This window comes from Hemicordylus capensis, chromosome 6 (genome assembly GCF_027244095.1).
Source record: "Hemicordylus capensis ecotype Gifberg chromosome 6, rHemCap1.1.pri, whole genome shotgun sequence".
NCBI classification, from domain to species: Eukaryota; Metazoa; Chordata; class Lepidosauria; order Squamata; family Cordylidae; genus Hemicordylus; species Hemicordylus capensis.
In genome coordinates, this window is record NC_069662.1 from 171,168,870 (window position 1) to 171,195,101 (window position 26,232).

The window sequence follows — 26,232 nt, forward strand, 5'->3', positions numbered from 1 at the left end:
CTTAACCAGATGATGGTCCATCCATGACAATGGGGAAATCACAGGGGTACCCACGTATGGAACAGCACCCTGATCAGAGTGGAAGACCAGATCAAGTGTGTGATCAGCAACTTGTGTCAGTCCTGAGACCGCTTGGGATAGGCCCATAGTTGTCATGGCCACTATGAACTCCTGAGCACCCCAGACAAATTGGTCCTGAAGTGAACATTGAAGTCCCCCAGCACCACAAGCCTGGGAGACTCCAACGCCAATCCCAAGAAATAAGAACATAAGAACAGCCCTCCTGGATCAGACCCAAGAAGGCCCATCTAGTCCAGCATCCTGTTTTGCACAGTGGCCCACCAGATGCCGCCGGAAGCCACAGGCAGGAGTTGAGGGCGTGCCCCCTCTCCTGCTGTTGCTGCCCTGCAACTGGTACTAAGACCTAGTCTGTGAGCTCAGTTAGGGACTCCGTTGGGCAGCAGGGCGATCGGTACACCAACAGAAGTCCCAGTCTATCCCTGGACCCCAAACTTGAGTACACACATTCGATAATGTCAGACACTTTGATGACAGGGATCCTGGTAAGAGAGATGTTGCCCTTATAGGCCAGAGCCACTCCACATTCCCACCCACGGTCCCTCATCCTCTCCTCAATAGAGTACCCTGGAGGGAGAAGCTGGGACCAGACTGGGCCACCAGCCTCTCACAACCAAGTCTCTGTGATGCATGCCAGGTTGGACCCTTCATCCAGAATCAGATCGTGGATGATTTCTGATTTGTTCTGGACTGACCTGGCATTATGAAGGAGCAAGGCGAGGCTCTGTGGGAAGTTGGCACTGGTCCCCAAGGTCATAGAGCTGGCAGGATAGCTAGAAGGGGAAACAGCTATTAGATTTCTGTTTTCCCTTCCCCTGTAACAGCCTGCTGACCTGCCAATGCTGCTACTTCTACTCTCCTCCACCACTGGAATAGCTGCCCCACAATCAATGGACCCCCCCCGCCACAGTGTCCCTGTCTCCTGACAAGCCTACACACATGGTAGACTAACTTCACCCAAGACTCAACAATAAAAGCTTCCTCAACAACAGCTTTGGCTTCTTATGCAACTATGAGATAACATCCAGCCCTCAGTCCCACACAGAAGGCCTGGCACCCAAGGCCAGACAGCTGCAGGCTGGCCATGCCACTGGCCGGGCCTCCAGCACACCCTCCTCCTTATAAACCCCAGAAACCCAGAGCCTTCATTGCAACCCTACCAAGTGCTAGTCCTCGGCGTATTTCTTGAATGCTAGATCCTTGATTGTTGATGGTCGATCCTAAAAGGTAGAAGCTATCCACCACTTCAATGTCCTCATGATCAATTCTGAGGGTGGTTGCTCGGAATTAGTTTAGTCTTCTTTACATTTAGTCAGAGTCCATTTTTTCACTGTGCTCCTTGACTTTCATTACTATTTGTTTGTTTGCTTGTTTATACACTTATATCTTGCACTTCCTCTGAGGAGCTCAGAGCAGAGTACATGGTTATTTTTAATCCTCACAACAACCCTGTGAAGTAGATTAGGCTGAGAGCTACATGACTGGCCCAGAGTCACCCAGTGAGTTTCATGGTTGAATGGAGATTTGAACTTGGGACTTCTTCCCAGTCCTAGTCCAACACTCTAACCACTACGCTGTGCTGGCGATCCAAGCAGATCATCTGCATTCTCAGCTATCAGTGTAGTGCCATCAGTGTAGCACAGGTTATCGATGTTTCTTCCTCCAGCTTTAAAATCATGCTCATCTTCTTCAATTCCAGCTTCTCTCAGTATATGTTCAGCATACTGTATATTAATTGAATAAAGAGGGAGAAAGTAGACAGCCTTGTCTTACTCCTTTGCCGATCTGGAACCAGTCTGTTTCACCATGTTCCGTCTGGACTGTGGCTTCCTGTCCTGTGCATAGGTTTTTCAGGAGAACAATGAGATGTTCTGGGACGCTCATTTTCCTAAGGACATTCCACAACTTGACACGGTCAATGCAATCGAAGGCTTTTCTGTAGTCAATAAAGCACATATTGACTTCTTTTTGGTATTCTTCGGCTTTCTCAGTTATCCAGCATGAATCAGCAATGATGTCTCTTATTCCTTGGCCTTTTCAGAAACCAGCTTATACATACGGCATTTTCCTTTCTACATAGGACTCTAATCTGTGTTGGATGATCCTGAGCATTATTTTGCTATCATGTGAAATTAAAGATATTGTGCAATGGTTTCCGCAATCTGTTCAGTCTCCTTTCTTTGGTATGGGTAGGTAGACTGACCTCTTCCAACCTGTTGGCCACTGTGTTGTTCTCCAAATTTGCTGGCATTGTTTGGTTAGAGCCTTGACTGATTCTTCTTCTGTTGCTTGCCATATTTCTGTAGCTATTCCATCAATTCCTGTAGCCTTCCAATTTGGTGATGACCAGAGTGCTGATCTAACTTCATCTTCCTGTACCAGAGGTTCTTGCAAGTAGGGAATATCTTCTAGAGTATCTTGGATGTTGATGTCCCTGCTGTACAGATTTTCAGTATATTCCTTCCATCTCTGTTTGATCTTCTCTGAATCAGTTACTGTCTGGCATCCCTTAACACCAATTTGAGGTTGGAACCTCCTTCTGAGTTCAGAGAGCTTTTGGAAAGGTTTCCTTGTTTTTCCATGTCTATTTACATCCTCAAGGTCTTTACAGATGTCATTGTAGTACTGCTCCTTGTCTCTTCTAACAGCTTTCTGAAATTCCCTGTTAAGTTCCTTCCTGAGGTCTTTATCTTTCTTGACTTTGGCTTCTCTCCTCTTCTTGGCAATTTCCACTGTCTGTTCTGACATCCATTTTGCTCTTTGAGTACTGCTCCTTGTCTCTTCTAACAGCTTTCTGAAATTCCCTGTTAAGTTCCTTCCTGAGGTCTTTATCTTTCTTGACTTTGGCTTCTCTCCTCTTCTTGGCAATTTCCACTGTCTGTTCTGACATCCATTTTGCTCTTTGGCAGTCTCTTTTCACATTCATCCTTAACAACTTATTTGATTTAATTCCACAGTTCCTCTGGTTCCTCATCAATGAGGTTCAGAACTTCAAATTGGTTCCTGGTGTTTTCCTTGAAAATGGTGGGTACATTCTCAAGATCATATCATGGAAGCTGGATAGCTTTATTTTTCCACTTTAGCTTGACTTGGAACTTGCACATGAGCAGTTCATGATCTGTTCCACAATCGGCCCCCGGCCATGTCTTTGCTGTTATAACTGAGCTCTTCCACCTCCTTGCACCAATAATGTAATCAATTTGATTTCTGTGTACTCCATCTGGTGATGTCCATGTTTATAGGTGCCACTTTGGTTATTTGAATAATGTGTTAGCAACTAAGAGATCATTGACTTGGCAGAAACTAAGAAGTCGTTCTCCTGCTTCATTTCTGTCCTAGGCCATACAGTCCAACTGTGTATTCCTCCTTATCATTTCCAACTTTGGCATTCCAGTCTCCAACCACCACCAGCACATCTTGCTTGCATGTGCTGTCAATTTCAGACTGAACTTGAGCATAAAATTCATCAACTTCCTTTTCTTCTGCATTAGTCGTTGGGGCATAGACTTGAAAAGCTGTCATGTTAAAAGGTTGTCCATGAAATTTAATTGATATTAGTTGGTCACTGACCGCATTGTACCCAAGTACTGCCATTGCTATATCCTTCCTGACTATGAAAGCAACACCGTTCCTTCTTTGTTTTTCATGTCCGGAGTATTATACGGTATGATTTTCTGACTGAAAGTGTCCAGTTCAGTCAGAATTTCAACTTGCTGATGCCCAAGATGCCAATTTGCGGTCGATTCATTTCATCTTTCACTGTGTTGAGCTTTCCCATATTTATGCTTCTTACGTTCCATGTTCCCATTGCAATTCTGTCTTTGCAGCTTCTGGTTTTCTTTTCCTACATGGCAACATCAGCAGCTAGACATCCAAAAGGCTTTAGTCTGTATCACAAACACCATCAGTACCCTGAGAGATCCTCAGCTCTTCCTCAGTAGCATGTTGAAGACCATCCAACCTGAGGAGTAGGGATATGTATGGATCTGGCTTGGCGGTCCTGTTTTGGAGTGCCGAGCCTGGTTCAAATGCCTGCGTTCGAGCTGGTTCGGAGGTGGGGTGGGGTTGCTTTAAGGTACAGGGAGGTTGTCACACGCACCAGCCAGGTATTACGCTGACTGGGGTGGCAAGAAGGTATTCAGCAGCCCCACATCAGCGGTTTTGGCAGCAGCACTGGCGGGGGAAATGCGGCAGGGGAGGTAAGGAGACCCTCCCCGTGCCTTAAAGCAACCACCCCCACCTCCCAGGAGTGCACAGAACCGGTTCCAGCACTACATCGGCAATCATTCTATCTGTCTATCCATGTGGTTTTCTTGGTAAAATACAGGAGTGGTTTACCATTGCCTTCTCCTGTGCAGTATGAAATGATGCCTTTGTCATTGCCGCTAAAGTGACTGTCCTTCCTAGATCACTGCTGCCCAATAGAGGTGCCTGCTTGCTTTAGCTGGGCAGCTGGGATGACCTTCACACCTTGGGTGACCCTACTGGGAGTAGACCTCCCAGTGTACTTTGCTCATCCCTCCCAGGAACACCCCCGCCCTGTCACGATGAGGCAGCATAGCAGGACTTGGCGGGGGGGAGGGGTCCAAATATTAGTCCCATGATAATTCTTATAAAAGCAAGTACAGGTGAAACTCAAAAAATTAGAATATCGTGCAAAAGTTCATTAATTTAAGTAATGCAAATTAAAAGATGAAACTGATATATGAGATAGATGCATTACATGAAAAGCGAGATAAGTCAAGCCTTAATTTGTTATAATTGTGATGATCATGGCGTACAGCTCATGAGAACCCCAAATCCACAATCTCAGAAAATTAGAATATTACATGAAACCAATAAAACAAGGATTGTAAATAGAACAATATCGGACCTCTGAAAAGTATGAGCATGCATATGTATTCAGTACTTGGTTTGGGCCCCTTTTGCAGCAATTACTGCCTCAATGCGGCGTGGCATGGATGCTATCAGCCTGTGGCACTGCTGAGGTGTTATGGAAGACCAGGATGCTTCAACAGCGGCCTTCAGCTCTTCTGCATTGTTTGGTCTCATGTCTCTCATCCTTCTCTTGGCAATGCCCCATAGATTCTCTATGGGGTTCAGGTCAGGCGAGTTTGCTGGCCAATCAAGCACAGTAATCCCATGGTCATTGAACCAGGTTTTGGTACTTTTGGCAGTGTGGGCAGGTGCCAAGTCCTGCTGGAAAATGAAGTCAGCATCCCCATACAGCTCGTCTGCGGAAGGAAGCATGAAGTGCTCCAAAATCTCCTGATAGACGGCTGCGTTGACCCTGGACTTAATGAAGCACAGTGGACCAACACCAGCAGATGACATGGCTCCCCAAATCAACACAGACTGTGGAAAATTCACACTGGACTTCAAGCATCTTGCATTGTGTGCCTCTCCATTCTTCCTCCAGACTCTGGGTCCTTAGTTTCCAAATGAGATGCAAAAGTTGCTCTCATCAGAAAAGAGGACTTTGGACCACTGAGCAACAGACCAGTTCTTTTTTTCTTGAGCCCAGGTAAGACGCTTCTGACGTTGTTTGTTGTTCAGGAGCGGCTTGACAAGAGGAATACGACATTTGAAGCCCATGTCCAGGATCCGTCTGTGTGTGATGGCTCTTGATGCACTAACTCCAGCCTCAGTCCACTCCTTGTGAAAGTCCCCAACACTTTTGAATGGCCTTTTCCTGACAATCCTCTCCAGGCTGCGGTCATCCCTGCTGCTTGTGCACCTTTTTCTTCCACACTTTTCCCTTCCACATAACTTTCTATTAATGTGCTTTGATACAGCACTTTGGGAACATCCAACTTCTTTTGCAATTACCTTTTGAGCTTTTCCTCCTTATGGAGGGTGTCAATGATGGTTTTCTGCACAACTGTCAAGTCAGCAGTCTTTCCCATGATTGTGATTCCTAATGAACCAGACTGAGAGACCATTTAAAGGCTCAGGAACCCTTTGCAGGTGTTATGGATTGATTAGCTGATTGGAGTGGGACACCTGGAGCCTAGACTGTTGAACCTTTTCACAATATTCTAATTTTCTGGGATTGTGGATTTGGGGTTCTCATGAGCTGTACGCCATGATCATCACAATTATAACAAATTAAGGCTTGACTTATCTTGCTTTGCATGTAATGCGTCTATCTCATATATCAGTTTCACCTTTTAATTTGCATTACTGAAATTAATGAACTTTTGCACGATATTCTAATTTTTCGAGTTTCACCTGTATTGTCTTCAATGCAAGTATTAAGACTTTGTGTTGAAAAATGCTGAATACATGTTGTTAAATCGTCATTGAGGAGAACTTTAAAACCTTTTTTCTTCTGCATCAATGCATCCTATGAAACATACATATTATCAGTCCTATACAGTAACTGGTACTAGAATGAATGGATAATGTAAAAAAAAAATTTTTTTAAAGAAGTTCCTCCATATTCACTCATTAGATGGATCAAAATAATACTCAAAATATTGTTAGGTAAGTGAATATTATGAATATTTAAATAAATAAGTAAATAAATATTTACATATAAACATTCATCAAAATATAAATATCCATATATAAATATTTGTCATATCCGTATCCAAAGAATACTCAAATATTCTTAGGTAAGTGAATAGCTTCTAACGCAAGGTCATATGAATAACATGTTGCCTAATATATACAGTATATATATCATAAATCAATACTCTGAAAGAATTGTTGAGATGTTTAGAACCATCTTGTCAGTTCCCTGCCCAGAGCTAAAGCAGGAGCTCAAAGCTGCTCTTTCCACAAAAATACCAGACTTAACCCTAAGCCTAAAACCTAACCCTACCTTAACCCTGGCCAGTCACCTGATTTCAGGACTTCTCTCCTGTTAAGGCCTCGTAATATTTCCGCTATTTCCCTGCAGAAATTTACTATTTATTTGCTCCTCCTATTCAGAAGAATGGTTTTTACATATACATAGCATTACATGAAGCACTTATTTGTACTCCCAGAAACTGTTTGGGAACAAAAAACTATAAAGTGTATTTGCCGGTAGGCCTGCTGGAGAATTTCAGTGCAGACTACCAGTCATGGTTTGTGGCTGGTGGCCAAAGGTAGCAGACTGACCACTTCCTGTTGGCCTGTGTTTGGAGCAAGCTCAAACCAAAGAAGAACCTGATTTGTATGGTCTTAATTGATTTTAATGTGATTTTATGGAATTTTATTGTATTTGAAAACTGCCTTGGGATGAGTTTTATGAAAGGCAGTATATAAATTGAACAATGTATAATAAATAAAATATAAATTCCATTACTGTGAAAACCTGATTCCATTAGCATATATTTTGGAGAGATATTAAAACATAGAATGAATGCTAGTACTGCAGCAAGAAGTGAGGTCATAAAAACTCTCTTTGCTGACAGTGGTTTGGATTTTTCTTTGCAGTGTTTATGCTTTTAAAAAGTCTTGTGGCACATTTATGGTAACAGAAGCAGGATTAATTATCTTTGGTTTATGCAGTGCTCTCTTTGGTTTATGCAGTGCTCTCTTTGGTTTATGCAGTGCTCATCCCTTTTTGTTCCATTTTTTAAAACTTGGGAGAAAAATAGAGGCAAAGTGAGCTGTCAGTGACTGACCAGAAGAGGGATCTTAGGGTCGTGGTGGACAGCTCATTGAAAGTGTCAACTCAATGTGCGGCAGCTGTGAAAAAGGCCAATTCCATGCTAGGGATCATTAGGAAGGGGATTTAAAATAAAACAACTAATATTATAATGCCCTTATACAAAACTATGGTGCGGCCACACTTGGAGTACTGCGTACAGTTCTGGTCACCACATCTAAAAAAGGACATTGTTGAACCGGAAAAGGTGCAGAAGAGGGCAACCAAGATGGTCAAGGGCCTAGAGCACCTTCCTTAGGAGGCTAGGCTACAAAACCTGGGGCTATTTAATTTAGAAAAAGACAACTGCAGGGAGACATGATAGAGGTCTATAAAATCATGCATGATATGGACAAGGTGGATAGAGAGAAATTCTTTTCCCTCTCCCATAACACTAGAACCAGGGGTCATCCCATGAAATTGATTGCCAGGAAATCTAGGACCAGCAAACGAAAGTACTTTTTCACACAACACATAATCCACTTGTGGAATTCTCTGCCACAAGATGTGGTGACAGCCAACAACCTGGATGGCTTTAAGAAGGATTTGGATAACTTCATGCAGGAGAGGTCTATCAACGGCTACTAGTCGGAGGCTGTGGGCCACCTCCTGCCTCAAGGGCAGGGTGCCTCTGAGTACCAGTTGCAGGGGAGTAATGGCAGGAGAGAGGGCACGCCCTCAACTCCTGCCTGTAGCTTCCAGTGGCATCTGGTGGGCCACTGTGCGAAACAGGATGCTGGACTAGATGGGCCTCCTTGGGCCTGATCCAGCAGGGCTGTGCTTATGTTCCCTTTAGGGTCCATCATGCACATGCCTACTTGTTTCTCTTGGCTGGTCTCTGTTTTAAGAAATGGGTTGTTGCCATCCATGGTGGCTGCATTTTTGTCCAACACTGCAGACTTCCTGGCCCATTCGAAGGCCAAGGCACAGGCTAAACAGGCATGAATGATGTATCTTTAGACTTCGGTCTGCAGAATGACACCAACTTTGGTGAGTTCACATGGGTTTCATTTTTCATCTCTAGGTCCCTGTGGGGGGCATGGCGTTGCTCCCCAGTCCTCAGAGCTGCACATGCCCATCAGTTGTCTCTGGAGCTCCTGGGAAGATCTTTCTGGGTGCCAGCCAGCCAACGAGGGGGTCCCAAGGTTAGCTTTCACACCACGGTTGTCCAGGGGGAATGCTTCTCCCCTGGGTAGTCCAGAGGAGGGGAGGGGGAAGCAAGGGGGAAGATCGAGCATGAGGGCAGCCCCTGCTCCTAGGAGGACACCCTTGCCATCCTGGTGAGTTGCTCAGGGCTCTGGTGCTCAGCCCTTCAGCTCTGGATTGGCCTGGAGGGTGTGATCAGCACCCAGCTGGTGTCGATGCTTGCTTGTTACGTTCCACTGACCAATACACAGACACTTCACCAAGTCTCCCACAGAACGTCTTTGGTGGCCTGCTTCACCCCTTCTTGATCCTTACTGAGACTTCAATTTTAATTTAATAGTTGCTGATTCATAAGCCATCCACCACGTGCACCAAGAAAGTCAGTCTGCTTCAGGTCTTTTCTTTTTAACCCAGCTTAAACATAAAGCTGTCTTGTCTTTGAGTCCTACTAAGAGAGACTCTAAGAGAGTTTCTCTCTCCCTTGACCCCAAACCCTCTCTAACTGCTTTTTAGCCTTCTTTCCATAGGCTTATGAGATCTTCCGGCATTCCGTCCGTGTGTGTTTGTGTCCCACTACTATCAAGTTCACAGGGCCTGGACCAATATGAATCAAACTGGGTACTACATTTGTAGGAACACAGAGGGACCCCTCAACGGCATAGTTTGTGATGATGTCATCTACCCCAATTCAAGATGGCAAATGTGAACATTGGAGGTGCAAGGGGGCTTAACTGTGGACTGTCTAACCGATTTGAACCAAATTTGGTTCAGTTGTAGTGAGTGACACATAGGGACACCTCAAGGGCATAGTTTGTGATGATGTCATCCACCCCAATTCAAGATGGTGGACAAGTGAACATTTGAGGCTTAATCGGGCTAACTTGTGAACTGCCTAACCAATTTGAACCAAATATGCTACAGGGGTATGGACACACAGGGACACCCCAAGGGCGTAGTTTGAATCATCCACCCTGATTCAAAATGGCACACATGTGAAGTTTTGAGGTGCAACTGGGAACTGATATGGATGAAATTTGGTACAGTTGTAGGGACAACTCTAATGCATAGTTTGTGATGCTGTCATCCACCCCAATTCAAGATGGCAGACACATGAATGTTTGAGGCACAAGTGGGCTAACTTGTGAACTGCCTAAATGATCTGGACCAAATTTAGTCCAATTGTAGGGACAGTGAAAAGAAAGGAGGCAGATTAGTTCTTACTAGGACAACTTGTCTATTATTCCCACTGTCAATACTCCCTTTAAGGGAACATTTTGATTGACAGCTTTGTAGATTTCAAACTCTCTAGCATAGCCAAAACAAAAATTCACCCTATACTTGCCAAAACATCACAGGCACCCCAAAGGCAAAGCAATAATAAGCTGAAACAGAACAGCAGAAATATAATGCCCACCTCTCCCCATATCAGCTTAAGGAGCCAGAGAGAAGAAATTGGTTTTCACTCTAGACCTGAAAGCTCAAGGAGGATCAAAGCCTTCTGGCCCTGCTGTAAGATGGCAAGTGGAACTCTTGTCTGGGAGGGAGGGAGGGAGGCCCTGCACCCCAAATGGGAGCCCAGCCGCTGCCACCACCGCTTTCCCATGGGTTTCCCGGAGAAGATTCTCTTTCCTCTCCAGACCTTGCAGGATTTGCCAGGGCCTATAACCAGAGCCCAGAGATTGGGGTGTGTGGGGGCTGCTCTGGGCTCATGTCTGAGGCATAAAATGCAGTCAAGCAGCATATGGGGGGCCCAGTAGGGGCCTGAAAACCTACTGGATTTGTCGTTCCTCAAAAGTTAGTACATCCATAAGCAGACGCTTCTGTGGACTTTTACCTCACCAGCCAATTCTTCCCTGCTGGTAAGGGTCAAGCCCAGAGTTTCTCACGCCCCCCCCCCATTTCTTCTTCCATCTTCTGAAAGATGAAGTTGCCAGCATGGCAGGCCAAGAACTGAGTGCTGCCCCCACCAGCAGAGCTAGACTTCCAGAGAGCTCACCAGGGTGTAGACTGTCTGAAAAAGTTAAAAACTAGTAAATCACCAGGGCCGGAGGGCATCCATCGAAGAGTCCTCAAAGAACTCAAATGTGAGATTGTCGAACCCCTCACTAAAGTATATAACTTATCCCTACAATCAGGCTCTGTACTGGAGGACTGGAAAGGAGCAAATGAAAAACCAATCTTCAAAAAGGGATCCAGGGGCGATCTGGGAAATTTCAGGCAGTTAGCTTAACATCCTTTCCAGGCAAATTGATGGAAAGCATCCTCAAGGATAAAATTGTAAAGCACCTAGAAGAACAGGCCCTGCTGGGAGTGAGCCAGCATGGCTTCCGCAAAGGTCAATCTTGCCTGACCAACCTTTTGGACTTCTTTGAGAGTGTCAACGAGTGTGTGGATCAAGGTGATCCAGTTGACATAGTCTACCTGGACTTCCAAAAAGCTTTTGACAAAGTTCCTCATCAACGACTCCTGAGGAAACTTCGCAGTCATGGGATAAGGGGACAAGTACATGTGTGGATTGCTGACTGGTTGAAGGACAGGAAACAGAGGGTAGGTACAAATGGAGAGTTTTCACAATGGAGGGAAGTAAGAAGTGGGGTCCCCCAGGGATCTGTACTGGGACCGGTGCTTTTTAATTTATTCATAAATGATCTAGAAGTAGGGGTAAGCAGTGAGGTGGCCAGATTTGCAGATGATACCAAACTTTCAGGTAGTGAAATCCAAAACAGATTGTGAGGTGCTCCGAAAGGATCTCTCCAAACTGGGGGAGTGGGTAACAAAATAGCAAATGCGTTTCAATGTTGGCAAGTGTATAGTGATGCACATTGGGACAAAAAAACCCAATTTCACATATATGCTGATGGGATCTGAGCTTTCAGTGACTGACAGATCTTGGGGTTGTGGTGGACAGCTTGTTGAAAATGTTGACTCAAAGTGCAGCAGCTGTGAAAAAGGCCAATTCCATGCTAGGGATCATTAGGAAGGGGATTTGAAAATAAAACTGCTAATATTATCATGCCCTTATACAAAATGATGGTGTGGCCACACTTGGAGTATTGCATACAATTCTGGTCACCACATCTAGAAAAGGACATTGTGGAACTGGAAAAGGTGCAGAAGAGGGCAACCAAGAGGATCAGGGGCCAGGAGCACCTTCCCTATGAGGCAGGGCTACAACACCTGGGGCTTTTTAGTTTAGAAAAAAGACAACTGCAGGGAGACATGATAGAGGTCTAAAAAATCATGTTACTAGTCAGAGGGCTGTGGACCACCTCCAGCCTCCAAGGCAGGATGCCTCTGAGTAGCAGTTGCAGGAGAGTAACAGCAGGAGGGAGGGCATGCCCTCAGCTCCTGCCTGTAGGCTTCCTGCGGCACCTGGTGGGCCACTGTGCAAAACAGGATGCAGGACTACAGGGGCACTGCTCTCCCTGGTGACTGGCCAGCCTTCAGGCCTTGTGGCTCTTGGGCAGGGTGGGAGAGAGAGGAGCCACCTGGGCGGCTGCTGGGAAGCAGAGGCAGCTGTGCCTCCTTTGGCCCCTCCTGGCTCCTTAGGACGAGCCAGCACCCCCAAAGGCGCTCTTACCCCTGGAATTCAGGGCCGAAGTTCAGGGCCTCCACAGCCCCCGGGGGGCCCCAAACCCTCCTTAGTCTGTCCCGGGTGGTGTTGTGGTCCCCCGGCTGAGCATGACGATGCTTAATTTGCAGGTGGGGGGGGTGGCCTCCAAAGGCCATTAGGTCCAAGCTCCAAAACTGCCTAGGTGCCCCTTGGGTGCCACCACTGGCAACAGCCATGATAGCTAGGAATGCTGCCTCCATGTTCAGCCATACTCCGAGGCAGAACACCGCCACGATGCTGGGGGAGACATCGGGGGGGGGGAGGCTCTCACCAGGGCTCTCCCACGCCTGGAGGCAGTGCCGGGCTGAACGGCTGCAAGTGCCAGGCAGCTCCTGAGCCTGCAGGAGTGCTGGAACCTCAGCACTGTGAGCCCTGGAGGGCCAGGGGCCAAGTCCCTTTTGCACCCGGGCCAGGATTCAAGCGAGGCTCTGGTTGCTTAGGGAGTCGGGATGCCTGGTCCTCGCAGAGCCCCGTGACCCAGGCTTCCTCTGCAGCTCAAGGGCCTCTAGCCAGCCCCCGCCTGAGTCCTCCCTTCCGAGGGCCATCTTCCTTCTGCCCAGCAGCCTCCCTTCACACCCAGTCATTCTGCTTGGGCTCCAGTGTCAGCCCCACTCACAGCATGGCCCAAGGGCGGCCTCACTCTCTGCCCTTCAGAAGGCCCCCTTTGCCCCACCTCCTGTCCTAGAGAAGACCACCCCAGGCAGGCAGACCAGGAGGGACTCGTTTCTCTGCTGCAGCTCTGAGATTTGGGTGCTGAGCAGCAGCCCGGCTGGGAAAAGCATCCCACCTGGACTTATCGAGGTGGGGCCCCCACCAGGGACAGCCTGCAAGGGTGGCCTGGATAGCCCTACTGTCCCGGGCCCCATCCGAAGCGACCCAGCTTCATGGAAACACTTTCCCACACCCCTGGTGGTGGTGGTGGTGGAGATATTTGCTCCCCTCCCTTTTTCCTGGTCCGGCCTGCCTCCTGGCTGAAGGCCGACACGACAAGCCTCTTGGTGCTCAGTCGCCGGCGCCTCCAAGGGCCAGTCTCGGCCTGGAGAGCAGCCGGGGCGCCTAGCGCTGCTGCTGCCGCCCTCTGTCCTGCGGGGAGTCCGGGCAGCTTGCCCTGGTGGCTCCAGGGCTCTGCCCGCTGGGTATCGGGAGCGGGTCGCCCCTGCTCAGCTGGCTTCCTGGCAACTGGGCGGTGGTGCTTCGGGGGGCGAGGTGGGGGACCAGCAGCAGCAGCAGCAGCCACAAGCTTCGCTGGCCCGCCCCGAAGGCCCTTTGGGAAGGCCAGGCTGGAGGCGGGCGGGCGGCGCGGCGCGGCGCGCTCCAGGGACCTGGCGGGAGGGAGCCGGAGGAGGCATTCAGCTGCGCTGGGGGGGAGAGTGGCGGCCGCCCTCCCCCGCGCGATCCTGAGGCGGGTTCCGGAAGCGGCGGCAGCTGGGCAGGGCAGGGCAGGGTCGGGCCCCCTCTGGAGACCGGCGGGGCGGGGGAAGCGAAGTATATCCGGGGATCCGCGCTCGGCGACCCTCGTGGGGAGTGGCGGGGGGGGGCGGGAGCGCTCCTCTCCTTGGTGCATCCGGCGGTGCCCTGGGGCTGCGGCTTACATAAGCAGCGGCGGGTGCCCGCCTGCGCTCGACGCTGGAGGGGGCGTCGGGAGGCAGCCCCTCCCCTCCTCCCTTGCCTGCCAGCCTCCCTCTCTCCCTCCGGGGGCGGCTCCAGCCCCGCGCTGACGCGAGAGGAGGAGCGGGGGCGGCTGCGTGACGCGGGACTCGGCGCTGCTGCTGTTGCTGCTGCTGCTGCTGCTGGCGGGGCGGCTGGCCTGGAGCGAGCGAGCCGAGCGAGGAGGAGGAGGAGGAGGGACCGCCGGGCGGCGGACTGCAAGCGGGCGCTCGGAAGTGGCGAGCCGGCCATGCAGCGCTCCGAGGCGGCCGTCCGGGCAGCCTCCCCCGCCCCCGCGCGCCTCTGAGAGCCAGCCAGCCAGCCCGCTCGCTCGCCAGCCTCGCCCTCGCCGCAGCAGGCACCGCAGCCGGGTCCTGTGGCCGAGCCGCCCCCGCTCGCTCGCTCGCTCGCTCGCTGCCTCTCTCGGGCTCGCTGGCCATGAACTTCCAGGCGGGGCCCGGGCAGAGCCCCGGGCAGCAGCAGCAGCAGAGCCTGGCGGCGCCGGTGCCATCAGGGACCCCTCAGGGCGGCGCACCGCAGCCGCAGTTCGGCCTCTCCAACTCGTCGGCCATCCGCGCCGAGATCGGGCGCTTCGAGTCGGTGCACCCCAACATCTACGCCATCTACGACCTGATCGAGCGCGTCGAGGACCTCGCGCTGCAGAACCAGATCCGCGAGCACGTCATCTCCATCGAGGGTAAGCAGCGCGCGGCAGGCAAGAGGGGGCGCCGGCCGGGACTGGGCCAGGGGGCGGCGCTCAGCCTTGACCTCGCGTGGTTGCGTGGCCTTCCTCCTCGGCTCCGTGCACGAGCTCCGGTCCTTCGGGGGTGGCCTCGGCGCCCCTTGCATTCGGCTCGGGGCGTTCTGGGGACTCCTTCTGCCTAGCAGATGCCCGGGGCGGGCGGGCAGCCTTCGCCACCTGGGGGGCTTCAGGGGGAGGCTTGTGCTGCGGTGGGTGCCTTTCCCTGCTGCTCTGGCCGCCCCCTCCCAGGCCATGCGCCCTGCTCCTGCCTTCCCTGAGAAGCGTCGTCCAAAAGGCCACCAAAGGGCCAGCTCCTGCCTCCCTCTCTCCCACCACCCTGCCAAGAGCTGCTGGCTCCTCCTCCTCCTCCTCGTCCCTTGGGCATGTGGGAAGAGAGTGCCCCCCCCCCGCGCGCGCTTCTGCAGCAGAAAATGGAGCCCCTGGTGCCTGGGAAGGTGGTTTATTGGCTCTGCAGAGAGCCGGTGATTAATCCACTGCCGAATGGCGCGCCTGCCTCCCCTCCCTCCTTCCCTCCGTCCTTCCGTCCCTTCCTGTCCCCCGCAATGTGCTTTGGCAGTTGTTGGCCCCCTTCAGTGGCCGTGCCGGGTAGCCGGGCGCTCTTGGTGGGCGGAGACCTCGTCGGAGAAGCGGGCGCCTGACTCTGGCATCCCTGTCTGAGCGGCGGCCAGGGTGGCCCGCTCACTGCAGCCCGGCCCTCCTTGTTTGCGCCCCCCTCCTGCAGCGCGTGCGCGCACACAGCCCCCTGCTTGCCCCCGCCAGGTGACCCCCCCAAGGGGATGATGTGGCCGCGCCTGAGCAGCAGCCGGTCTCGCGCGGGGGGGGGAGGGGCGGCAGAGCCTCTCTCTCTCTCTGGGCAGCGTTTCAGCAGGAGGGCTGCGGGTCCCGGTTCTGGAACGAGGGCAGAGAGGGCGGCAGGAACGCCGTTCCGAGGTTCAGGTTGCCAGCATGTGGCTTGGCCTCCTTCCTGACCCCAGACATGTAAAGGCTGGCTTTGGCTATGGAAATACCCTCTGCACAAGCTCAGAGGTAGTCTTCTCTTCCTCATCCAGTTGCCTGCACTCGGGCTAAGCCCCGAGGGACGCGGAGGCCTGCTTTGCCCAAGCGGCTGTTCTGTGGGAGAGCGTCCCTGGTGCAGAGTTGGGGTGCCAGGCCTGGGGGGTTTGTGTCTTCCTTTGGGCCCTCCTCCTTGTTGGGGGGTGGGGAGGGACTCGGGGCTGGGGAGGTGGGTCTGTCTCTTCCCTTCAGCAGGGCCTGGGGCCAGGGGCCTGTGCAGGGGCCAGTGGCTCATGGGGTGATTTGGGGGGCAGCAGGTGGGCGGCGGGGCAGGGGGAGAAAGCGGTAGTGAGGTGGCTGCATTCTGCTGCTCACTGGTCTGCTCATAACGCACCCTGGAGGGCTGGCGGGCAGGGAAGGAGGGGGTGGCATCTGGTGCCTGGGCGTGGGCCTCCTTGGAAACCGTGCCCCAAGGCCTGCAGGCGGAGCACACCTGTGTGGCAGCGGCAGCTGCAGGCTGGCAAAGCAGGCACGCCCCTTCCTCCTTGCCACCTGTGCTGTGTGGGTGTGTGCTCTGGATGGCAAGTGTGGTGGCTGGCACAACGCTCGTGGCATGGAAGGAGGCCGGAGGGTCTCCTGCTTCTGGCCAGCCAGTCCCGTGGCTCCCTGATCCTCTCTCCAGCTGCAGAAGAGCTTGGAGGAACGGCCTGGGAGGGGGCTTTGGGCGAGGGGTGGGTGGGGCCAGGTGTGCTTTGCTCACCAAGAAGGAGATGGAGGCCGAGAGCCCGGGGCGGCGGGGGGGGGGCACCCACACTGCAGGACTGGGCTCTTCTGCTGTTCAGTGGTGGTTTGGGGGTGACTGCCTCCCCCCCCCGTGCCATTGGAGGAGGGAGCAGCAGCAGCAGCAACAGAGAGACCCCCCCTGAGCTGCCCTTGTGGGTGGGCTGGGCCTCTTGAAGGGCAGAAAAGGATCTTGGCCTGGTGTGGCATTGCTGAGGGTGAAGAAGGCAGTGCTGGCATCGGCGGGGGGGGGAATGGCGGGGCACAGAAGGGGCAGGGTGCATTTAGGGGTGGGTGAGCTGTTGTGCCCCACATCTTCGATTTCGGCAGTGGGGCAAGCCACTTTTCAGGGGGCGCTTGCCCCCCACGACCCCTTGGAGCCACCCCTGGATGAAGGGCAGTCAGGCACTCCCTTTTTCTCATCAAGGGCGCCTTGAGTTCCTGCAAGACCAAGCAGGGAAGCACATGTCCTTTGCTAGACAAAAGGAGTCATAACCCCCCCACACCCTTTCATAATTAGAATAATCCCAAACAATACGGGGCCGGGGGGGGGGATTGGCATAGGAAGTGGCCTCCCACTTTGTCCCTCCAGCTCAGCCTTGCCTGCTCTGACTGGCAGCCGCTCTCCCAGGGCAGGAGAGTCTCCTTGCCCAGCCCTGCCTGGAGATGCTGCTGCCTGGGATGGAACCGGGGACCTCCTGCCCGCCCAGCGGATGCTCTACTGCTCAGCTACAGCCCTCTTCCTTACTTTAGCAACCTTCTAACTCGTGTGTAAGGAATGGGGTGGGAGGTGGGGGGGGCAGAAAGACCGGCCGTCTCATTTCTGTCACTTGCTCAGACTCCTGGCAGGGCGGGGGGGGGGGCGTGTTTTGGGCTCTTAGCAGGTGGAAGTGAAAAGGGCGGGGAATACTCCCAAAGGTGTGGGTAGATTTCAGGGAATGTACTTACTGTATTTGTTTCGTGTTGCGTTTCAGAAGGGCAAGTTGGGTATTGCCAAGCGCGCGTTTGGAGCGGAAATGCTCTTCTTCGGAGGCCGTGCTTAGGAGGTGGATGCTGTGGACCCCCCTCGGTGGTGTGTTTCGGGCTCCCCCTCTTGAAATGCTCCCACTACTGGATCGCGGGGGGGGGGGGCACACCGGTTGGCCGGGATGGGGATGCAGGCGCAGAGGTGGGCACGGTGGGCGCTGGGCCCTTCTGCTTCCTCACCCTGGCAAGTGGGTCGCCATCGCCCTCCACTCCTGGGGCGGCTCAGTGCCAGCAGGGGCAGCTTGGTCTGGGGCAGTTTGCACAGGGTTAGCCTGGCGTCTCTTGGGCGGGGGGGGGGCGTTCCCTAAGCCGAGGCAGGTGGCCGGGCTGCAAAGGGGCCCCTGCCTCGTGCTCGGGATGCTTCCAGCTGTGGCCTGGGAGGGCAGAGGAGGTTCGGCAGCCCGGGAGTCCCGCCTCGCCCCCTTGCCTTCCTTTCTCTCTCCTGACCCAAGCTGGCCCCTGCAGCTCTGGCCCTGCCTCCTCCTCCTCCTCCTCCTCCTCCTCCGGGTGGGGGGGGGGCACTGCTTCTGCACTGTGTGTGAGCAGCGGGCCAGCTCCCAGGGACCCGCCTTGCCCCGGCTCCTTGGGAGCCCTGCTGTGGCCAGGCCTCTGTGGGCCTGACTCCCTGGGGGCGGAGGAGGCCAGGGGAGTGGGCTGGCTGAGCAGGGCCACCTTCCGCCCCCCCCCCCCGCCCGGGCTGCCCGTGGGTGGCTGGGTTTGCCTTGAAGGGTGATGGGACGGAGCGGGCAGCCAACGCCGGTCCCTTTATCTGAAGGCTGCTTAGTTTTCAAGCACGGCAGAAATAAGCAAGGAGAGTAGCAGTGAGAGTGGCAGCCGGGGGTGGGGGGGCTCCTTGCCCTCCGGAACCCACAACCCTGCACTGCAACTTCTTGCCTGACGACAGGAGCTGGTGGAGGTCAGAGAAGGAGAGCCGCCAAGCGGGGAGGGGTCCGGAAGCCCAGTCCGGGGGGGGGGGGCGGCGGTGGCGGTGGCACGGCAGGAGGAGAGCTGTCCTCAAGGGCTGTCTCATGTCTGGCTTCCAGACAGAGGCTGTCAGGGATGCAGATTCCTGCCCTGCGCAGGGGGTGGACTAGAGGACCTCCCCGACCCCTTCCAGGGTTCTGTGGTGATGACTCCAGCGCAGCCTGGCTGCTGGAGTAGACCCAAGTGGGCCTCTCGGCTCCAGGATCCCAGGCCAAGCCGGAGCCCCTGGAAGCCGCTGAGCTTGAAGCCTGCCTTGTAGTGTGTGTTGCCTCCAGCAGCTGGTTTGCAAAGGGACCCTCCTCCTGTGGAAGGAAGTGCGTAAAGTGTCCCCGATGGCGGGTGGGGTGTGTGGGGTGTGTGTCCCACCTCCGCTAGTGGCCGGGGGGGGGGGGGCTCCTCTGGCAGCGGCAGAGGCCTGTGTGGAGAAAGAGGCCTCTTTGCCTGGCCTGCACCTTCTGCCGGCCAGTGCCACGGTGAGGGGAGAGGGAGACCCTCTTCTCTCCACACCAGGCGTCATTTGATAAGCCTGGATCATCATTGTCCCTCCTTGGTGGTCTCTTCTGTGACCCCCCCCAACAAAAAGACCTCAGTCTTGAAGCCTTTCCTCCCAGGGAGGTGCTCCAGCCTCCTGGTCCTTGGAGCTGTGCTCTTCCTACCTGTATTGCCCAGAGGTTGACTCTTGAGTTCCATACGGGCATTCCAAGAGTGGCTGCTTTATTTTTGATCCCTGGCATGGGATTCACCTTTTCTACTCTGGGAAACCCCTCTGTTGGTCAGCAGCAATACAGGAAGATGCTGAAAGGCAGCATCTCATACTGCGCGGGAGGAGGCCATGGTAAACGCCTCCTGCATTCCACCAAAGACAACCACAGGGCTCTGTGGTTGCCAGGAGTCGACACCGATTTGATGGCACAACTTTACCTTTACAGCTTCCACACCGAGGCTGGTGTCTTAATTGAACCATTCTGCTGTTTGGAGAGATCCGTTTGGAGTTTTTTGCTGTCCCCAAGGGGTTTTTACCATCCTGAATGTTCTGGTATTCACTACAAACTTGACTGTTAATGCTGGTCATTTATGAACAGGTTAAATAGCTCCCTTCCCCTTATAGGAGCTGTACAAAATCCTAACTACATCACCAAATCAGTCACAATACCCTGCATACATTCCATTTGTCACATGGATTCTTACAGTTCCAATATCGAATACGTGGAAGCCAGAGTTCTCACTCAGAGGCCAAACCCGTGTGTGTGTGTGTGTGTCTCCCACTTCTTGTCCTTAGTCCTGGGATATTATTTGTCCTCCCACATTTTGCTTGCAATATGCTTGCCAAGGGGACCCCATCAGCTCCGTGCCTTTTTGCTTTGCAGGAGTCTCTCCGTGAAAGCAAAGAGGGAAGGTCTCTTTCTGGCTGAAGCCCTGTGGCCCCATTTATACCATCCTTAACCCCACTAGGAGGGGGATTGAACATAAAAGGGCTAATATTATTAAGCCCTTATACAAAACTATGGTGCGGCCACACCTGGAGTCCTGCCTACAGTTCTGGTCACCACATCTAAAGAAGGACATTGTAGAACTGGAAAAGGTGCAGAAGAGGGCAACCCAGATGATCAGGGGCCTGGAGCACCTTCCTTATGAGGCAACTTCATGGAGGAGAGGTCTATCAAGGGCTACTAGTCAGAGGGCTATAGGCCACCTCCAGATTCAGAGGCAGGATGCCTCTGAGTCCCAGTTGCAGGGGAGCAACAGCAGGAGAGGGGGCAAGCACATTCCTCTTGCCTGTGGGCTCCCCAGAGGCAGCATCTGGTGGGCCACTGTGCGAAACAGGATGCTGGACTAGATGGGCCTCCTTGGGGGGCCTGATCCAGCAGGGCTGTCCTTATGCTCACCTGGGCCTCTCCTCCAGGACAGAAGCCACCATCAACGAAAGAGCTCCTGCATTTGATCCCACTTTCCAACATACCAAGTTGAAGTTTCTGGTCATTTTATCTTGTCAGCTATGAATAGGAGGCCACCTGCTGATTAACTTAATACAATTTTGTGTTAAATTAGTGCACAGTTAGAAGTTAACGTTATTTCAACATACTTATCAGGAGAATTAGGTCTCCCAAATCTTCACCTCTGTAGATCATGTAGCCTCATAAATTAATCTTTTGAGAGGAGAGCTGGTCTTGTGGTAGCCAGCATGACTTGTCCCCTTAGCTAAGCAGGGTCTGCCCTGGTTGCATATGAAAGGGGGACTAGAAGTGTGAGCAGCACTGGAAGAGATTCCCCTCAGGGGATGAAACCGCTCTAGGAAGAGCAGAAGGTTCCAAGTTCCCTCCCTGGCAGCATCTCCAAGATAAGGCTGATAGAGATTCCTGCCTGCCACCTTGGAGAAGCTGCTGCCAGTCTATGAAGACAATGCTGAACTTGATAGACCAATATTCTGACTCAGTATGTGGCAGCTTCCTATGTTCCTAATCTTTTTCATTTTGATAATTTAACAAAACATAGGTGTTAGCTATCATATTCCCATTTTTTTTTGTTTCCAGTAGCAATTAATTTCTCAAAACTGAGAGCCAGCGTGGTGTAGTGGTTAGAGTGCTGGACTAGGACCGGGGAGATCCAAGCTCAAATCCCCAATCAGCCATGAAACTAGCTGGGTGACTCTGGGCCAGTCACTTCTTTCTCAGCCTAGCCTACTTCACAGGGTTGTTGTGCAAGAGAAACTCAAGTATGTAGTACACCGCTCTGGGCACCTTGGAGGAAGAGCGGGAGATAAATGTTTAAAAAAACCCAACAAAACAGATTAAATCACACAGTTGAATGCTTTGGCTCTGTAACTTTATCTAATCAAGACCTCACCTATAAAAATTCAAACCAAGGTGGGGTTTGATCCTCACCCTGCCTGACCAATTGGGACAGTTACCCTAAGACAAGACTGAATCCCACCCTGACTAGAATTTCTCTGTATCTGCATTAAAGGCGTTTCCTGTGAGTTCCTGGGAAAGGTCATCTTTTCCCACAGCCCAAGGAGGTCATCCTCAAAGTATTCTGGGTTGTGGACTGAGCATGCTCCAAGTCCGGACCAATAAGAGAACGGACGGCGTGGGAGGCGACCCAGCCCCAGTTCCGGGCCGGTCTTCGCTCCAACGACCGGTCGGTTCCGTTGCTCCTGCAGCTTTTGCTCCTTGAGCTTGTTGGGTAGCCCTTTTTCACTCTCTTTTCCTCTTCACCTTTTTAGCGTTGTGCGAGGGTGGACGAGAAGTCGTATTGTATTCCAAATTCTTGGTCCAAACTAATCTCCCCCCTCCTTGATATTCAGCTCTTTGGGCGTTCTTTTACTCTCGTTTTTGCCTAGCCCTTCTTGCTATGGAGAGCACCCAGGGTTCCCTGTCGGAAGGGCCCCTCTCGGCCCATCGGGGCAGGTACAGCCCCGCAGTCGCTTGGAGCCGCCTGCTCTCCCCTCTGCGGACGCTGTGCCCAGCCACAGGCAACTCTTCCAGCCTCGGGCTCCAAACCGCCCAAGAAAGCCGACAAGAAGGCTAAGAGGGAGGAGAAGCGCTCCACGGAGGCAGGGAGCAGAGTCGCTTCGTCGTCTGAAAGACTCTTGCCGCCCGCCTCTGCGGCCCGCCTGAGCCAGCGCTGCTCATTCAAGTGGCCCACGAGGCACGCGGACCTGGCCATCTCCCAAACGCCCGCACCGAGGACGCCGCACTGCTTCTGGAGCAGGGCACTTGGCTCCGCCCGCCGCCTTGGATCCCTCCGCTTGGCTTGCCGGAGGAGGTGACCGTGCTGCAAGGCACTCCAGCGTTCAGCCCCCCTCCTCCCCAGCCTCGGTGCGGAGACGGAGCTGGATACTGCAGAGCCCCTGCCCGCGTTCCCGGCCGGGGTGCTACTGCTGACGTGGCCGCCCATTCCAACTGCGGGATGGGCCATCCCTCCACTGGAGCGCCCCACCTCTCCGCAACCGGCCATGGCTGCTCCAGTGCAGCCCAGGCAACCCAGCTCCCCACCAGGACCCTCAAGGGACGTGAGCAGCATGCCGGTCCCAGGTGCTCCCCCCCCGCCCTTCCACCCAATTCTTCTCCTTGGCTGGGGGATTTCCCCCTCTAGGCAGCTGGCAGAGTGATTCTCAGGCCCCAGGAGGACCCAAGGCTGATCACCACCGTTCTAGTTCCTCATCGCCAGACTCCAGTCCCAGCCGGCACCTTACTCCTGCTAGCGAAAGGGGCTGAGTCCAGCCTCGCCCCAGGTTGCCCAGGAGGAGGAAGAGACCCAGGTCCCCTTCCCCCTCCCCTTGGTCGCAAGAAGCGCCCTCTCCTCAGCGCTTGCCCTCTGTTCCATCTGCCCCTCTCCCAATCCACAGGGCACGGCCACTGGCCAGGCCTTGCCTCCCGTGCCATCCAGGGCCCCCCTCCCTCCGTCCCGGGTGGTTCCCACTGATGCTCGCCCATGACCTGAAGGGCACCTCAACCTGGCCTCAGGCCACGAGGAAGGATTGAGTGCATCCCTCGCGGACGAGGAGGAAGGAGAGCTCTCGGATGAGAATGCTGCCATCTTCATCCTGCCTCTTTTCCTCCTCCGATTTTTAGGGGATGTTGTGTAAAGCCAGATGTGCAGTCAGTGATGTGTCTCCTACTGATACTGCACAGACCGCATCTTCACTTGATCATAGGAAGCCGGAAGTTGTCAGCTTGCCAGCCTGTGTGCCCCCTAATGTGTGGGGCTGTGACTGTTGCCCTGCAGGTGAGTCTGTGTGGGATCGGGGCCAGAGGGGGTGAGTCAGCAGTTCTTGAAGGTCAGCTGCCCAGATTAGCCATCTTTCTAGGCTTATAAAAGGACTGCTGGTCTGTGGCGGCGGGCCCACCACCGGTGAGGTCGCCACCGAAGGGGCAACACCAAAGGGAGTCGCCCCTTGGGTGTGTGGGGGGCTACGAGGGCAAGGGCCTGATGATATTTTTTGGCTTCTGTTGCTTTTAGGTCCTGGGTGTTTCATTGGTGTCTTGGTTTGTCTGGGGATGGGGAGACAGAGAGTGGGTCCACTGATTGTGGGGTGGCCATTCCGGTGGTGGTGGGGAATAGAGGAAGTAAAGTTGGCAGGTCAGCGCGTCGTTGCATGGGAAAGGATGTCAGAAATCTATTAGCTGTTTGCCTTTCCAGCTGCCCTGCCAGCTCTTTGACCCTGGGGAGCAGTGCCAAGCTCCCCAGACTCTCACCTTGCTCCTCTGTAATGCCAGGTCTGTCCAGAATAAGTCGGAAACCATCCATGATCTGATTCTGGATGAGGGGGCAGGCCTGGTATGTATTACAGAGACTTGATTGGGGGAGGCCGGTGACCCAGTCTGGTCCCAGCTTCTCCCTCCAAGGTACTCTGTTGAGGAGCAGGTGCGGGGACTTGGGCAGGGAGGTGGAGTGGCTGTGGTCTATAAGAATAACCTCTCCCTGACCAGGATCCCCGTGGAAGTGTCTGACCATATTGAATGTGTGTGCCTAAGTTTGCAGACCAGAGATAGACTGGGATTTCTCTTGGTGTACCAATTGCCCCGCTGCCCGATGGAGTCCCTAACGGAACTGACGGACTTGGTCTTGGGTTTGGCATTGGAGTCTCCCAGGCTTGTGACTTCATGGAGGAGAGGTCTATCCATGGCTACTAGTCGGAGGGCTGTGGGCCACCTCCAGCCTCAAGGGCAGGGTGCCTCTGAGTACCAGTTGCAGGGGAGTAACGGCAGGAGAGAGGGCACGCCCTCAACTCCTGCCTGTGGCTTCCAGCGGCATCTGGTGGGCCACTGTGCGAAACAGGATGCTGGACTAGATGGGCCTCCTTGGGCCTGATCCAGCAGGGCTGTTCTTATGCTGTGGTGCTGGGGGACTTCAGTGTCCACTTTGGGGCCAATTTGTCTGGGGCGGCTCAGGAGTTCATAGCAGCCATGACAACTATGGGTCTATCCCAAGTGGTCTTGGGACTGACGCACGTTTCAAGTCACACACTTGATCTGGTCTTTTATTCTGATCAGGGTGTTGTTCCATGGGTGGCGAATCCTGTGATTTCCCAGTTGTCATGGACGGACCACCATCTGGTTAAGGTTGGACTCACAGTCACACCCCACCTTCGCCAGGGGCAAGGGGCCCATTAGAATGGTCCGCCTGAGAAGGTTATTGGATCCAACAGGGTTCCAAGAAGCCTTGGAAGGATTGAGTGTTGGCTCTGCCGGTGATCCTGTTGATGCCCTGGTGGAAAACTGGAACAGCAAACTCACCAGGGCAGTGGACATGATTGCTCCTAAGCGTCCTCTCTGACCTGCTTCAAAATTGGCCCTTTGGTATACGGAAGTACTATGGGGGATGAAGCGACAAGATAGACGACTGGAGCGCAAGTGGAGGAAGACTCGACTCGAATCCAACAGATTACAACATAGAGCACATTTGAAGATCTATGCTCTGGCTATATGGGTGGCAAAGAAGCGATTCTTTTCGGCCCGTATTGCATCCGCAAGTTCACGTCTGGCGGAGTTGTGGGAGGACTAGTGAGTGCCCCTCCTCTTTTGAATTACAATTTGGAACCATCTGTTACCCACTGTGACGTGTTTAATGATTTTGTGTGTGGATAAAATCTCTCGTATTCGGGCCGACTTGGATTTAGACCCCACAATTACTGCAGTGTCTGAATTGGAGGTGTCCAGTGACTCATGTAGTTAGGCTGGATCGGTTTCAGTTTGTGACTCGTGAGGATGTGGACAAGGTGCTTGGAGTGATGCGGCCTACCACCTGCCCTCCTGACCCTTGCCCGGCGTGGCTAATACTATCTGGCAGGGAGGTGGTTGTGGAAGGCCTGGTAGAGATCATAAATGCTTCTCTGAGGGAGGGCAGGATGCCTCTAAGTCTTAAGGATGCAATTATTAGACCACTTCTGAAGAAGCCTGCCCTGGATTCCTCAGAGTTGGGCAACTATAGGCCTGTCTCCAACCTTCTGTGGCTGGGCAAGGTAATTCCGTGGCTGGGCAAGAGGGTGGTGGCCTCCCAACTCCAAGCAGTCTTGGAGGAAACTGATTATCTAGACTGGTTTCAGATCGGCTTTCGGGTTGGCTATGGGGTGGAGACTGCCTTGGTCGGCTTGATGGATGATCTCCAATTGGGAATTGACAGGGGAAGTGTGACTCTGTTGGTCATTTTGGACCTCTTGGTGGGCTTTTGATACTATCGACCATAGTATCCTTCTGGAGCGTCTGAGGGGCTTGGGAGTGAGGGGGGTTGAGGGGGTTGGGAGTGGTTCCACTCCTACCTAAGAACAGCCCTGCTGGATCAGGCCCAAGGAGGCCCATCTAGTCCAGCATCCTGTTTCGCACAGTGGCCCACCAGATGCCACTGGAAGCCACAGACAGGAGTTGAGGGCATGCCCTCTCTCCTGCCATTACTCCCCTGCAACTGGTACTCAGAGGCATCCTGCTTTTGAGGCTGGAGGTGGCCCACAGCCCTCTGGGCAGATTCCAGATGGTGTCGCTTGGGGACTGTTGTTCTTCAAAAACTGAATTTCGGGATAGTGTCCCTCAGGGCTCCGTATTGTCTCCGATGTTTTATTTATTT

At 53.3% G+C, this 26,232-nt stretch overlaps 2 protein-coding genes across 3 annotated transcripts in view; both read left to right on the forward strand.

Moving 5' to 3' along the window:
- The first annotated feature begins 533 nt into the window (after nucleotides 1–533).
- LOC128331395 (uncharacterized) lies at nucleotides 534–14,430 on the forward strand. Its single transcript, XM_053264739.1, has 2 exons — nucleotides 534–563; nucleotides 13,537–14,430. Exons 1-2 carry the CDS (start codon nucleotides 534–536, stop codon nucleotides 14,428–14,430), a joined length of 924 nt encoding a protein of 307 aa, XP_053120714.1.
- The window catches only part of AGAP3 (ArfGAP with GTPase domain, ankyrin repeat and PH domain 3), a 111,041-nt gene continuing 99,075 nt past the window's right edge, over nucleotides 14,267–26,232 (forward strand). Inside the window, exon 1 of one of the 2 annotated variants that reach the window (XM_053260366.1) lies at nucleotides 14,267–14,820. In XM_053260366.1, coding sequence (XP_053116341.1) covers nucleotides 14,562–14,820 — 259 coding nt within the window. In that variant the 5' untranslated portion in view covers nucleotides 14,267–14,561. The remainder of the gene's footprint in view (nucleotides 14,821–26,232) is intronic. The other variant, XM_053260367.1, reaches the window with a different exon arrangement.